Source organism: Barbus barbus (genome assembly GCF_936440315.1).
Source record: "Barbus barbus genome assembly, chromosome: 36".
Classification (NCBI taxonomy): Eukaryota; Metazoa; Chordata; class Actinopteri; order Cypriniformes; family Cyprinidae; genus Barbus; species Barbus barbus.
Window position 1 is genome coordinate 25,714,837 of NC_136714.1, and position 14,287 is coordinate 25,729,123.

Here is a 14,287-nt window from a genome sequence, read left to right on the forward strand (position 1 = left end):
GGAACATTGTGCTAGCGCAGCGTCGTGGACATTTTGGGAACATTGTGCTACTGCGGAGTAAAGCTCAGCAGGGGCTCGTAAGAAGTCGTGATCTCGTGCTTTTAATAATAACTCTCGGCTCGTGACCAGAGGATGGCGCGTAATTTTCGCGCCCTCGTTGTGCCGAGATCTGTTATTCGCGCGCATTGTGAGTGACCGTTATTAGCGTCGACTAAAGGGTTAGTTCCTGTTTAAATAAGAAACCATCTATCAAACAAAGTCCGAGTGATTGAGGGATGCCCAGTGAGTTAATCGTTTCCTCTGTTTTAACCGATAAAGCGGTCTTCAGCCACCCTCAGAATAATAATAAAAAAAATAGCTTAACCAATAATATATATTTTACAATTTTCTATAGAAGACGTGGCTGTTTTTAACATGTTGCTAGGCGGTTGTTGGGATGTATGGGTGCTTGTCTATCCATCCCCACAGTTTTCATTATGTTTTTGGTCTTGCCTATGGTATTTTTTACCTGTTTTATCATCCTGTAGGTGAAAATTATACACCTGATAACGAAATAGCACATCTCTTTTCAAAAAGACACAAAAAAATCGAAGTATCGTTTATGTTTGTGGAAAAAAACACACCAAAAATACAAAATCCAACTTATTGGAATATGGCATCATATTTTTGGACAGTTAGGCTTAGACTTGTGACAGGTAGGCCTAAATACAATGGTAGGCTATATGTTTATGTTAATGGCTATCAAAATGATACAGTCACTATAGCCTACTTTGATACTACTACAGTACATTTTTACTAGTAAAAAAAATCACATACGGATTTGGGAAAATATTTACCATCCTATACAGTCTTTTTAACCTTTCCCCCATTTTATCATATGTGTATGTGTTGTAGGATAAGCTGTGTGTTGCAGGGGAGTGATATTCACAGGTTTGGCTCTTCCTACACCACCTTCTCCTTCTGTGCTCACTCTTTCTTCTTCAGTCTCTCTCAGTAAAGGTTATGGGGGGTGATTCATAATGAGTAAAGTGGCATTTGACAGCACCTCTCGCTTCATCTCTCAAGTCAGACTCATTTGGTTGTGTAACTATTTTCATAATCGACTGTTTTGTTAATGAATTCAACTAAGATTTGTTAACAGACCAAGTGATTGTCTGAAAAACATTAATGTTCAGATGGGAAACAGAGACATGAGGTAAGGCAGAGAAGGGAGAACATGGTAAAGAGAACGGACTGTTCTAATAATAGCTAGCAGCAATTGTCAGTCAATGTTATGGAGATACTGCCATCTGCTGACCATGTTGTGGAAACGTTCTGAACTGTCGTGGTAGAACATTTAAAAGCTTTTCTCCCCTTTAAACACTCTAATAAAGCAGCTTCCACATACAGGAGGAATGTGAACAGAGGCAAGAACTGCTGAGGTTAGCATGAGCTAAGAGCAAAACAGCAGGAGAGACTCTATACTCTTGCTGTTAACTAACTCTGGCAGTAATGCTGCAGAGCAAACAGCCTCTCATGTGAACAAACCAACTTACATGCACATCAAACATGAGCCCTGGCCCAAATCCTACTGAACTGCCTGCCAAAACATCATTTTAGGCATCGTAAGCTTATTCCTCATGTTCCAAAGTGTAGCTGGCATAATTAAGATACCTTTTAGCCAAATTCTAAGGTAGCACATATATCTTTCCAGTATGTACAGTACCATAATATCCGAATGCATTACTGTTCTAATCAAATATGGCAAAACTAAAGGGAAGTTGAGCGATGTAGACTTTAAATGCACCAGTATTTCATTTATTTGTCTATGGTGAATCAAGTCTCCCAATTAATAAGGTTTCATTTCATTTGGGAAGCTACATTAGAAGATAAGCTGGTTAATTTGAAACAGGGCTATTGTTTCTGAGCCACAAAACATATAAATCTTAGTCAGATGGAAGTACAGTAATACATTGGACAGATTGACGTGAAATGTCGTCACTTGAAATGATTCTTTTATTGATGCCAAACAGGAATGAGAGACTCCAAGTTTAGGTTTTCTTATCTTTTATCGTAATATGTGTCATCCTTTCTTGAGTGAAATGTTCTCTTTACAATGACTTGATGCAAATCTACCTGCATTCTAGGCAGGCAGTGGATAACTGTAACTTCTGACTGAAAACAGGAAATACGGTCCATCTCTTATCTAAATGTTATATGATGTAGCTAAATTGCTGATGTTTTTTGACCAGAGTAAACAAAGTAAAAAAGTTGATTTAAAAAAAATAAAAATGGCATACACATTGTGTATACACGCATCCCAATTCTACACACACATTGTGTACAAATGTGTTTCACACTTTCAGAGACACACATAGGACTGTGTGTAATGGTGTGCTGGTATAAACATAGCATTATGGGAATTATTTACAGGGGGTCCATGCCATTTTGTGTACTGAACTCCTGGAAGTCCTCTGGAATGGTGTCTGGAAAAGAGATTTATGTATATGAAAGAGAAATGTTTTGTAACATTATAAATGTTTATGTTTGTGTTCTCACCATTGCAGCGGTACTTCAAGTTTGACCAGATGATGTTCTCTTGAGAGAAGCAGAACACTCCCAGTCTTCCTCCTCTCATTGTGGTATCAATTGTCACCCCAGAATCTGCCACCAGCTCTGATCCCTCATAGAAACGAACCCTAAATACACACAGAAGTCTGTACTGAATCATTTTTATTTTTAACACAATTTTCTTTCTCAAGTAACAGCTTGCTTGGCCTCAAACTTCAAGTCACCTGAATTTTGATTGGCTCACCTGATGTATCCGACTTGTGGGCGGTGCTGCAGGTACCAACGGTATGATACCTTGTCCTTCCAGCCAACGTTTCTTGGATCCTTCCACAGGAGACGCACCTGATCATTAGTGTCACCTGTATGCCAGAGAGAGTTCCTCAAATGCTCTCCTGGACCAGACTTGGACTTCACTGCCTAAGAGCATGAGACAAAGATTAACTTAGTTATCTTAATTCCCTGCAAGACTTTCTCACAAATTTAGCATAAATCTTGAAATTCATATGATCAACCTTCAGCTGAATGCCAGGTTCAGCTACGGCTCTGAAGGGCGTAGCCTGCCAGTACGTCTGCTCTGTTTGCTTCCACATCACCACATAGAAACTGGAAGAGTCTTGGTAGCCAAAGATGAAGCCGGCATAGTCGTCATCAGTTACCGTGTTCACATGGAAGGTTCCCTCGAAGTCAACACCGCTGAATGCAGTGTAACCTGGTCATCGGAGAGGGGAATTGCATCATACATAGAAATAATTTAATATATCATTAACCATGATGGACAAACACGCATCTTCTCACCAACAGCAAGGCCAGGGTCACTATTCATAGTCTGGACAATCTCCATTCCCTTTGAAGCAAGTCAAAGAATTTGTCAGCATTGCACGTCTCAAACACAGTTTTCTGTAGAGATGTATCAAATGATGTAAGTCTTTTGCTGATTTGTCACCTGGTTAAGAACCACCCAGTTGGGGTCAATCTGAGCATCACCCTCTGGGTCCAGTACAACCGTCTGATAGGCTCTGAAGTCTGTCAGTGTAATCTCTGCATTTTCTGGACAGTTATCGATCCTGTCGATCACCTTGTCTTGGTCAAAGTCTGATTCGCATATATCGCCCACTCCATCATCTGTGGAAAAATGAACAGGTGAGTGAGGGATGATTGAAAAATGATTCCTGTAATGAAAAATACGAGACTTTGAGAATAATGGGATATTTCCGTTTCTTACACAAAGGTATCATATGGCTTTGGAAGACTTGGAAGACAGTGCAAAGTCACATGTCAGCTATTTATAAGGAGTTTGACAATCACTATTCATGTCCATTTTTATTCTATGGACGTTCTGCTTTCCGTGTATTGTTCCAATGAAGAAAAACAGGATGAGCAGATGATCGCGGAATAACATACAGTACATAAAGGGTACATCTAAAAAAAAATTGAATATCGTGAAAAAGCTCAATATTGTTTGTCACTCATTTCAGAAAGTGAAACCCATATATTATATAGATTCATTACACACAGAGTGAAATATTTCAAGCCTTTATTTCTTGAAATTTTGATTATTACGGCTTACAGATAATGAAAACCCAAAATTCAGTGTCTCAGAAAATTAGAATATTACATAAGATCTGTACTCTTTGATGCTCATAAGATGCTGTACTCTTTGTACACCCACGACTGCGTGGCCACTACCAACTCCACCGTCATCATCAAGTTTGCTGACGACACTGTCGTGATGGGCCTGATCACCAACAATGATGAGTCGGCCTACCTAGAGGAGATTGTAAACCTGGAGAACTGGTGCCAGAGGAACAATCTCCTCCTGAACGTCAGCAAGACAAAGGAGCTGATAGTGGACTTTAGTACAAAGCAGGAGAGGAACTACCAGACCCCCATCATCAACAGGAGCCCAGTGGAGAGAGTGGTCAGCTTCCGATACCTCGGTGTTCACATCACGCAGGACCTGTCATGGTCCTGTCACATCAACACCGTGGTGAAAAAGACCCGGCAACGTCTCTACCACCTCAGACGCTTGAGAGACTTCAGACTGCCCTCTAAAGTGCTCAGGAATTTCTACTCCTGTACCATAGAGAGCATCCTGACGGGAAACATCACAACCTGGTTTGGAAACAGCACCATGCAGGACAGACGAGCTCTACAGAGGGTGGTGCGATCAGCTGAGCGCATCATCCGCACCGAACTCCCTGACCTGCACTCAATCTACAGCAAGCGGTGCTGGACCAAGGCCAGGAAGATCGTAAAGGACCTCAGCCATCCCAACAATGGACTGTTCTCTCTGTTACGGTCTGGGAAGCGATTCCGCTCCCTGAAGACCAACACAGAGAGACTGAGGAGGAGCTTCTTCCCGCAGGCGATAAGGTCTCTCAATCACACCATCACACAGGAGTAATATCTTTGAAACATTGACATTGACTGGACAATCATGGACACATTCATGCAATACATATTTATATATCTGAACCATTGCACATGTCACTTCATAAGTCACTTTAACGTTTCATAAGTCACTTTTGCATTGCCACTTTAAAATTTTTATATATATACATATATATATATATGCCCTTATTTGTACAGTTTATTTACTAGTTAAATTTATTTTCTTTTGTATTTCTTCTTATTAATATTTTTTTTAAGGTCACTGGCTGCCGTACAAGCATTTCACTGCATATCGTACTGTGTATGACTGTGTATGTGACAAATAAAATTTGAATTTGATTTGAATTTGATTTGATTTGAAGATCGATAAAAAAAGGATATTTTAAACAGAAATGTTCATTTCTATGCACTCAATACTTGGTTGGGCCTCCTTTTGCATGAATTACTGCATCAATGTGGCGTGGCATGGAGGCAATCAGCCTGTGGCACTGCTCAGGTGTAATGGAAGCCCAGGTTGCTTTGATAGCGGCCTTCAGGTCATCTGCATTGTTGGGTCTTCCTCTTGACAATACCCCATAGATTCTCTATAGGGTTCAGGTCAGGAGAGTTTGCTGGCCAATCAAGCACAGTAACACCATGGTCATTGAACCAGCTTTTGGTACCTTTGGCAGTGTGGGCAGGTGCCAAGTCCTGCTGGAAAATGAAATCAACATCTCCATAAAGCTTGTCAGCAGAAGGAAGCATGAAGTGCTCTAAATTTCCTGGTAGATGGCTGCGTTGACTGGACTTCAGAAAACACAGTGGACCAACACCAGCAGATGACATGGCAGCCCAAATCATCACTGACTGTGGAAACTTCACACTGGACTTCAAGCAACATGGATTCTGTGCCTCTCCACTCTTACTCCAGACTCTGGAACCTTGATTTCCAAATGAAATGCAAAATTTACTTTCAACTGAAAAGAGGACTTTGGACCACTGAGCAACAGTCCAGTTATTTTTCTCTACAGCCCAGGTAAGATGCTTCTGATGTTGTCTCTGGTTCAGAAGTGGCTTGGTGAATATTTACTTTTCCTGAAGACGTCTGAGTGTGGTAACTCTTGATGCACTGACTCCAGCTTCAGTCCACTCCTTGTGAAGCTCTCCCAAGTGTTTGAATCAGCTTTGCTTGACAGTATTCTCAAGCTTGCGGTCATCCCTGTTGCTTGTGCACCTTTTCCTACCCAAATTCTTCCTTCCAGTCAACTTTGCATTTAATATGCTTTGATACAGCACTCTGTGAACAGCCACACCTTTCAGTAATGACCCTCTGTGACTTACCCTCTTTGTGGAGGGCGTCAATGTTCGTCTTCTGGATCATTGCCAAGTCAGCAGTGTTCCCCATTATTGTGGTTTCAAAGAACAAGAGATATCCGGAATTTATACTGTAGGGATGGTCATTAATTGAAACTCAAATGTAAATATTGTAATATTTTGAGATACTGATTTTTGACTTTCATGAGCTGCAAGCTCTAATCGTCAAAATTAAAACAAAAAAAACTTTTGAAATGTTTTACTTTACATGTAATGAATCTAAAATATATGAAAGTTTCACTTTTTGAAATAAGTTACAATAAAAAATGAACGTTTTCACGATATTCAAATTTTTTTACATGTACCTGTACAGTGTCTATTTAAGGATTAATGGTGTACTCACTGTTGTCATCTATTTGGTCAGGGTTGGGCACCAGCCGGCAGTTATCTGGTCCAGGAGGCAGTGTGTCGGGAATACCGTCATTATCATCATCATCGTCACATTCATCTCCTAGTCCGTCTTTATCTGTGTCCAGCTGAGAGCTGTTAATTACCAACGGGCAGTTGTCTTTGCTATCTTGGTGACCATCACCATCACTGAAGGATACAAGAAATTATATCACAGGAGTGCTTGGAGAAATTTCAATAGAAATTTTACAGTATTGTCTGATAATTCATCATTTGGTGTAAAACAAAAGAAACAAGGAAGCTGTATATCTGTTGCAAAAGTGATGGACCATTTCATACCTATCTTGATTTGTGTCGCAAGAATCTCCGACAAGATCATTGTCAATGTCAGACTGGGAAGAAGAGGAGTGAATGTAAATATTTATTATAGTAGAAAAGTACAGCATTTGAGGAATATATAGTTGTCTGCCAATCGTGTACCTGATTTGGATTTGGGATGTCAGGACAGCTATCACATGCATCTCCCACCCCATCCCCATCACGATCCAGCTGGTCACGATTTTTCACTCGCTGGCAGTTATCCAGGAAGTTTTTCAACCCTGACAATCAATAGAAGCAGACACCAAAAATGGGAATGACTTAGCACCAGAAAGACAAAGACAAATCTTTTGTTCAAACCAAACATTCAAGACTTTAGATTTTACCATCTCCTCATTCTCTTACCATCTCCATCCATGTCGTCATCGCATGCATCTCCGAGGCCATCAGAATCTGTGTCTCTCTGGTCTGGGTTATCCACTCGGATACAGTTGTCACATGCATTGCCATGGCTGTCCTTATCACTGTTCAGCTGATTTATATTTGGCGTCAGCCAGCAGTTATCCTAAAATCCATGCATATGTACAAGGAAAAAAGTTTACTTCATCATAACAGAGATAGAAATGCAAGATTTAAGAGATTTTTATAGGAATTAGTGTGAGGTTCTGCAGTGCATATAAACAACCACGACACAAACGTGTGGATTTACCTGCTCATTCAGTATTCCATCTCCATCTGCATCTGGGTCACATGCATCGCCTTTCCCATCGCCATCTGCGTCCTCTTGTCCCGAGTTTGGAACGGTAACACAGTTGTCCTGGTATTGAAGAAACGATATGAATCAGCTCTCCCAGAGACAGGCAACTGATGTCACCGGAGCACTAAGCAAGTCAGTATTGATTGCATTGCTGCCATAGTTACCTTTCTGCAGGTTGGGTCTCGGCAGCGCAGCTTCTCATCAGGGTACCCGTCGATGTCAGTGTCTTTACCGCAGAGATAACCGTTTCCAGCCCATCCAATGCCACACTAGTACACAAACACAACCTTAGCATTTGCCCTTGCGCGTAATGCCTTTTTCATACATATGTGTGTGCCTCGAAAGGGTACCTGGCATGTGATGGTGCCATCTCTTTCCTCTATGCACTGCGCATTGGGGTCGCAAGGGTTCTGTAGGCGGTTTCTGCAGCTTTTCTCTGGCTTACAACCTCTAGTCTGGTCACCTGTAAATCCGCTCTTACATCGGCCACATTGATATGATCCCTACACAAGATAACACATATTTTGAGGCACTATTCTTTTGTTTTGCATTTCTGAGTGACACATAATGACACTTTGCATAACTGAGATGCACTGTGAACAGGTCAGTTCTCACCACAGAATTCACACAGATGGAGTTAGGGGTGCATCCTCCGTTATCTGGTCCTTTACACTCATCGATATCATCACACACCTAAAGAAAATATAAGAATTAGGAGATAAATGACCTTTCAGTCTTTTAATCATTGGCTGTGCATCAAAATATCAGGGGTAATTTTTTGAATTGCCTAAACTTTGCTTTGCAACGTATGACCTGCACACAGTGGTGCAGGGGATAATGCTGCAGCTTGATGCTTCACTTTGCATAAAGTTTAATGCATTAGGGAACTCTGACAGAAATCATGCAAAAGGGACCCAAGTCATCAGTGACGTACCTGCTTGTGCGTTTGTGCATAAGCTACGCCAACACCCTCCAGTGGTTTGCCAGTGAATCCAAGAGGACATGCCTCACAGCGGAAACCTGGAGCCATGTTCACACACCTCACGCCAGGGAAGCAGGGATTAAACTGACACTGCAATAGACACAAACATGCATGGCAATGACATTTATTCAACCCTGAGATTGAATTCTGGCTCATGGTCCCTTCCTCTCCCATTGGTTCCAGTTTAACTCTATACTGTCCTATCAAAATAAGGAACTGCAGGTTTCATCTTGTTTCCTAGTGCATGTTTTATTTCAGAAAATCAGCTTGAAAAAATGTTTCAGTCCCGTGCATTACTCAAACTTGCATAATTACAAAATTTATTAGCAACATTTTGATCAATCGATCTTCCTCAGGCTATACCAGGAGATCAAGAAAAAGTCATTTGTCTTGATATGACCCCTTGAACAGACACGTACCTCATCAACGTCGTCACAGCTGTATCCATCTCCAGTGTATCCATCAGGGCATGGACCGCATTCCACCCCCTCAGCTGTTTCTATACACACATCATCACGGAAACACACTCCAGGAGTGCACTTAGGTTTCACCACCTGCGTTCCGTCCAGCCCTAGAATTAACCAATCGTATTTAGCATTTATGGTGTAGTTAGAAGCATTCATTACTGTATATGTCTGTAATTGAACACTCCATGATTGCACTCCTGCTTCAGCTTTGGTGACTTTTGAAGTTTTGTTCAACTTCATTTTGATTTGTTTGAGACGTTGCCGTGGATATTTGTGGACACCGAAAACTTCTTGTTTGGGTTTCTTATCTGGATATCTGCATCAACAAACTCATGCATATCACGCATGTCTTGCTCATCATAATGTCTTACCACAGGCCTGGCACTCAGAGATGGTGTTTCTGAGGAAAGATGTTTCCTTCACCTGTAAACATGCGTGCAAACACAAAAAAATCTTTGTAAATAAGGGATGGTGGAAATTAAGACCTTTAAACAAAAGGGAAATTGTCAGGAAGGCTTTACCTGCTGAATAAGAACATCTTTAAGCTCATTAATGACCTTTGTCAGCTCCAGCATCTGATTTGTAAGCTGTTTCGTGTTAAGTCCTTTATAAACAACAAAAACGTTGATCTTATCATTTTAGCAGATAAACAATTTATTCACATTTTCTCTCTTTCTTCATCTCTTCCTTTGGAATCTATTCCTTAAAGGTGTACTCAGTAATTAAGCAGATGTTCTGACTGTCATCTTGGATGGAAAACATTTGCTGATGTCACTGGAAAATGCTTTATTTGTAAACAAACCCCTAGCAACCAATCAGAACACCCTAGCAACACCCTGGCAACCACCAATAACTCTTGCATTGTGGTGGCAAATTGTGCACATGCACCACTCATGTTTTTTCAGAAGATGTAAAAATGACCTAAAGTCTGTACGGAGTCACTCTGATGAGTGTGGCAGTCCTGCAGCGATGCAACATTTTCCATTGAATCACCATATGCCAGTTTGAGCTCCTCCAACTCCTCCTGCCAATCAGAACAGACAGAGCACAATGGGGAGTTTATGTTAGTGTATTAGTGCATGCAACGAAAACCTCCAAATATATCTCTCAGAGTGTATAGCTATCAAAAATGTTTTATACATGTGCTTTCCCCTGCATAGTTTTGAGCTCCACTCCCTGGTGATTGTTTAGGCCATTAAACACAGCTGGTAAATCTCTCAGCGTCTCCACCAGCCTGCAGTCCAGGTGGAGCTCCACCCCGGGCACCGGTAACACCCCCTGGTTGTGTGGGAAGCCCCTTGGTTGGCCCACCTCCAATCCCTTCAGATGAAAGAGCAGGCGATGCTTCTCACCATCAGCCAGTTTCAGGTTGTTGAAGGTGACGGTACTCATCCTACCATCTCTGCGCAGGTATCGTAAAGTAGCTACAGAGAGAGAAAGAGATTTTTTTTTTTTCTGATAGCACTTCCGTTTTTATCCATTACGAGAACATTTCTGTCATTTTTAGAGCTTAAACCTTGTTTTCAGGTCAAAGTGGGTTGGAAATTGTTTATAGTAAATGACAAAAGCAAATGAAGCCCATATCAAATATTTAATCATAACTCTTACAGTCACGCTTCATGAACTGAAAAATCTCAATTCCCTTTATCTTTTGATATATACAAGGTCATTGTGCTATAAAAACTTTCTGTAAGTTTCAGAACTCAAAACTTTCTCGTTAGTCTAAAAGCAGTTTATATTAAAGCCAATCTACCAAAACAACTTGTGGAATGTGCCACTTTATAACGTAATAGTGTGGCAACACACCGCCTCCGCAGAAGAAGATCAACGCCTGCTTCTACATCGCTGCCTGTTTAGCCACACCCACTGATTTGCGCACACAGTTGGTGATAGACAAGAGCGGCAAACGCAGGTCTACACAGAAACCCAAACGATAAACTGTATTTGATGAACTTTATTTTTAATCACGTGCCAGACCGTGTCAGCAAGGACTCGGCCCTTGGTTCACTTCATTCTACCGTGTATTCACTTACAAACAAGGCACAATTCAATGCAGGATTTTCAGAAAGATTGAATCTAAAAGATGATGCTGTGCTGACTATATTAGATCTGATGTCGCACCACACAAGTGTGTGCAACTGTGATCACTATTGCTCTGTCTGTTATTACAGATAGTTTGATGTACTAAGTATTTATGCGTTTTTAACCTAAAACACAGCAGAGTCCATCTGTGAAGGAGTAGGCTGTCAAACATAAACAACTATTAGCCAATCACAGCAGTGGGCATTTACTTCCGAGTCTACAATCCGCCATTCCTTTTCAAACAGTGTTCTGATGAGGGGGGTTAAAAACAGGACAGAAAATAGCCTATTCTAAATTATGTTTTTTGATGTAAAAATCTTGATAACATTATAAATGGTCCTCAGAGGACAGTACAAAATAAAAAAACAAAGGCAGTTCACGCCCACTTTAATGTCAAAAGTATGGTATAGTCAAAGTTTACCCACCTTTGTTGAGTTTCCCAAGCACAGAAAACTCAAAGTACTTGCTGTTGTCTCGTGGATTGTATAGGCTGAATACGGTGTTTCCGGTTCTAGGCTGTAGACGGAACGTTGTGAGAATAAAGAGTTCTGTTACTCCCTGCTCTGCCAAACCTCCGTGCAGTAGATCCGGTAGGCAGTCCGGTGACGTTAAGAGGTTATACACTGCAGGGAAAACGTTATTTAAAGGTTATAGTGTTAGTCAAAGCATACTGCTCACAAACATGTAGTTGTTTCTCAGGCTAATGCATGCTGGGAGTGATGCCCAGGTTGATGTCATTTCTGTTAGACTGTAAATACTGTTCCTGTTTATTTAGCCGGTTGCATGTGGCCAAATAAATGTTTAGGGATTTGAAGTTCTTTGAAGTTTGCAAATGGCAAGAATTAGTTGTTTTTTAAAGTATAACAGCTTGACTGTAGCCAAAGGTCTGATGGCATTCAAAAGCATTCAAATTTTGAATGCTTTGGCATTGCGAATGGGATAATAAATGTGTGTCTGAATGCTGAAACCCAGACCATATCTAACGTGCTTGATGAGTGACATACAATTTGGTGAGCAACATTAGACAAAAATATAAAAAAAATTGTTGTTGTGTTCCAGAATAAGCAGAAAAAGCTTGAATTTCAGATTAATATCTTGAGGTTTTTAAACAGAAACTCCTGTAACTGGAGCAACTGGTCTTAGTTTGTATAACTAAGATTGACAGGTATCGAACTGGATCTTATCCATTGAACATTTTCACTGGAAAACTTCATGGAAACCAGGTGAACAGACGGCTGTTGCGGTGTCACTGCCGGATGTCAAATACAGATGTTGGTTGTTGGTTGGTGATGGAAGCGTGCCATTGGCTGAACAGGCAAACATAATGTTGTATGAAAAAATGTTAATGACTCAAGGATGACGTCTTTCCCAATATTTTAACTGAGAGAGATGGTCTGACTCTCATTTTCATGCCTTAGCAATCAGCACATCAATACAACTAAGCAATATTCCCACAAAAACCAAGGCTTTTGTTGTACTTGTTTATCTTCACTTTCTTGTGAAGTAAGAGTATAGTTTGCTCATTTCAAAGAGCTGTTTGTTGCTCAAAAGCATCATTTCTGTTCACAGATGGTGTGCTGAAATATCTACATGCTGGCTGTGATTGCCAACATGTGTAATTTGACTTTATGTATTATTTGTCATTTTAATGTTCAAACAGTCACATGCCTTGAAGTAAATATTACATTGACGTTAAAAAGGGGGAATGTTTATGGTCTGGTAGGTGGAAGTACCCTGTGTGTGTGTGTTTATGTGGTTTATGAGGACACAAATTTGTATAATGACATGGGTATGACAGAGGTATTACAATATGAAGGTGGTTTATGAGGACACTGCCTATGTCCCCGTAATTCAAAAGGCTTAAAAAACATACTAAATGGTGTTTTTTTTTTAATCTAAAAATGCACAAAGTCTCCTGTGAAGGCTAAGTTTAGGTGTAGGGTTGGTGTAGGGCAATAGCACACACAGTTTGTTCAGGATAAAAACCATTACGCCTATGGAGAGTCCCCATAAACCACAAAAAACAATGCGTGTGTGTGTGTGTGTGTTTTCTTTAAGTATTATGTGTCTGCCTTTCAGATTCAATAAAATAATGCAATCTCATCCTTGCTGCAAAAGACATCACGTCTTACGTTCTCACACTCTCTTTCTTCTCTCTCTCTCTCTCTCTCTCTCGCACAGACACAGGCAATTACCAAAAATCAAAATTGGAGCCTGATGCTTTGTGATACACATATCCACATTGTTGGGACGGATAAGTTGAGAAATCCAAAAGGAGATGACAAGAAAATGTGAGATACAAAGAAATAGAGAAGATGAAAGTAAAGAGGAAAAGAAAATCAAAAATGTGTACAATACAGAAGAAACCAGACACTTTTAGACTGAGATATAGAGTTCAGTGTGAGATTTTACGAGACATAGAAACAGTGAGAAAATTGTACATAAAATAACTTAAATACTTGCAGACTAGTCATGAATTAAAGAAACATTTTTACCTATTAAGGAAACTTAGTGTACTCACCGGTTGATTCTGCTCTTGCTGAGCTGAAAGTCAAGATTAGAGAAACGGCCGCGAGGAGATCCATCGTGCCGGTCATCTTTGTCACAACCTTCTGCCACCCCACAGAAGGAGTGTGTGAGAGGAAAGTCTGATGAGAGCTGATCTTAGATTCCTTTGTGCCTTTTGGCTTCAGTGTCTTGTATGTGAGTTTTATAGAGAAAGTCTGTGTGATTGAGCAGAACTCAGGAGTGAGGGACAGAAGAAAAGAGTGAGGTCTGTGTGCCTTCGGGTTTTAATGATGTGTCTGTGTGTTGGGTTGAGGCAACAGGCTGTCTATCAACTCACAGCAACTGTGGTGGGCGGGGCTATGAGTCTAACAGACACCCTCATGCTGAGGGGGTGGCGGAGCAAAGAGCGGTGCCATATAATTGGTGGGCCTGGCTCACTCTTATTGGTACCTTTTATGAGGTTCCATTTGTTCCATATCCTTCACTCCGTCCTCCTTTTCCCTCCATCCGTTCTTCCTTTCTCAGGTTTTC

At 40.8% G+C, this 14,287-nt stretch overlaps 1 protein-coding gene across 1 annotated transcript; it reads right to left on the reverse strand.

Annotated features, from left to right (window-relative positions):
* Nucleotides 1–569: 569 nt before the first annotated feature.
* LOC306856419 (thrombospondin-4-B) lies at nucleotides 570–14,058 on the reverse strand. Its single transcript, XM_079395701.1, has 22 exons — nucleotides 13,770–14,058; nucleotides 11,674–11,871; nucleotides 10,307–10,590; nucleotides 10,088–10,190; nucleotides 9,688–9,770; nucleotides 9,538–9,589; nucleotides 9,119–9,270; nucleotides 8,652–8,789; nucleotides 8,333–8,410; nucleotides 8,068–8,220; nucleotides 7,882–7,986; nucleotides 7,670–7,777; nucleotides 7,366–7,525; nucleotides 7,123–7,241; nucleotides 6,982–7,034; nucleotides 6,638–6,831; nucleotides 3,494–3,672; nucleotides 3,346–3,394; nucleotides 3,063–3,259; nucleotides 2,795–2,967; nucleotides 2,539–2,678; nucleotides 570–2,465 (listed from the first exon to the last, which is right to left on the reverse strand). Exons 1-22 carry the CDS (start codon nucleotides 13,843–13,845, stop codon nucleotides 2,407–2,409), a joined length of 2,853 nt encoding a protein of 950 aa, XP_079251827.1. The 5' UTR covers nucleotides 13,846–14,058; the 3' UTR covers nucleotides 570–2,406.
* Between the last annotated feature and the right edge of the window lie 229 nt (nucleotides 14,059–14,287).

Bases quoted from the DNA above. Each gene is read 5' to 3' on its own strand.
- LOC306856419 (XM_079395701.1), bottom strand. From the start codon at position 13,845: ATGACCGGCACGATGGATCTCCTCGCGGCCGTTTCTCTAATCTTGACT. The intron at 7,035-7,122 runs GTACACGATTGG...TCTTCTTCCCAG, and splicing joins ACATCCCAAATCCAAATCAG to TCTGACATTGACAATGATCT. The intron at 2,968-3,062 runs GTTGATCATATG...TCATGCTCTTAG, and splicing joins AACCTGGCATTCAGCTGAAG to GCAGTGAAGTCCAAGTCTGG.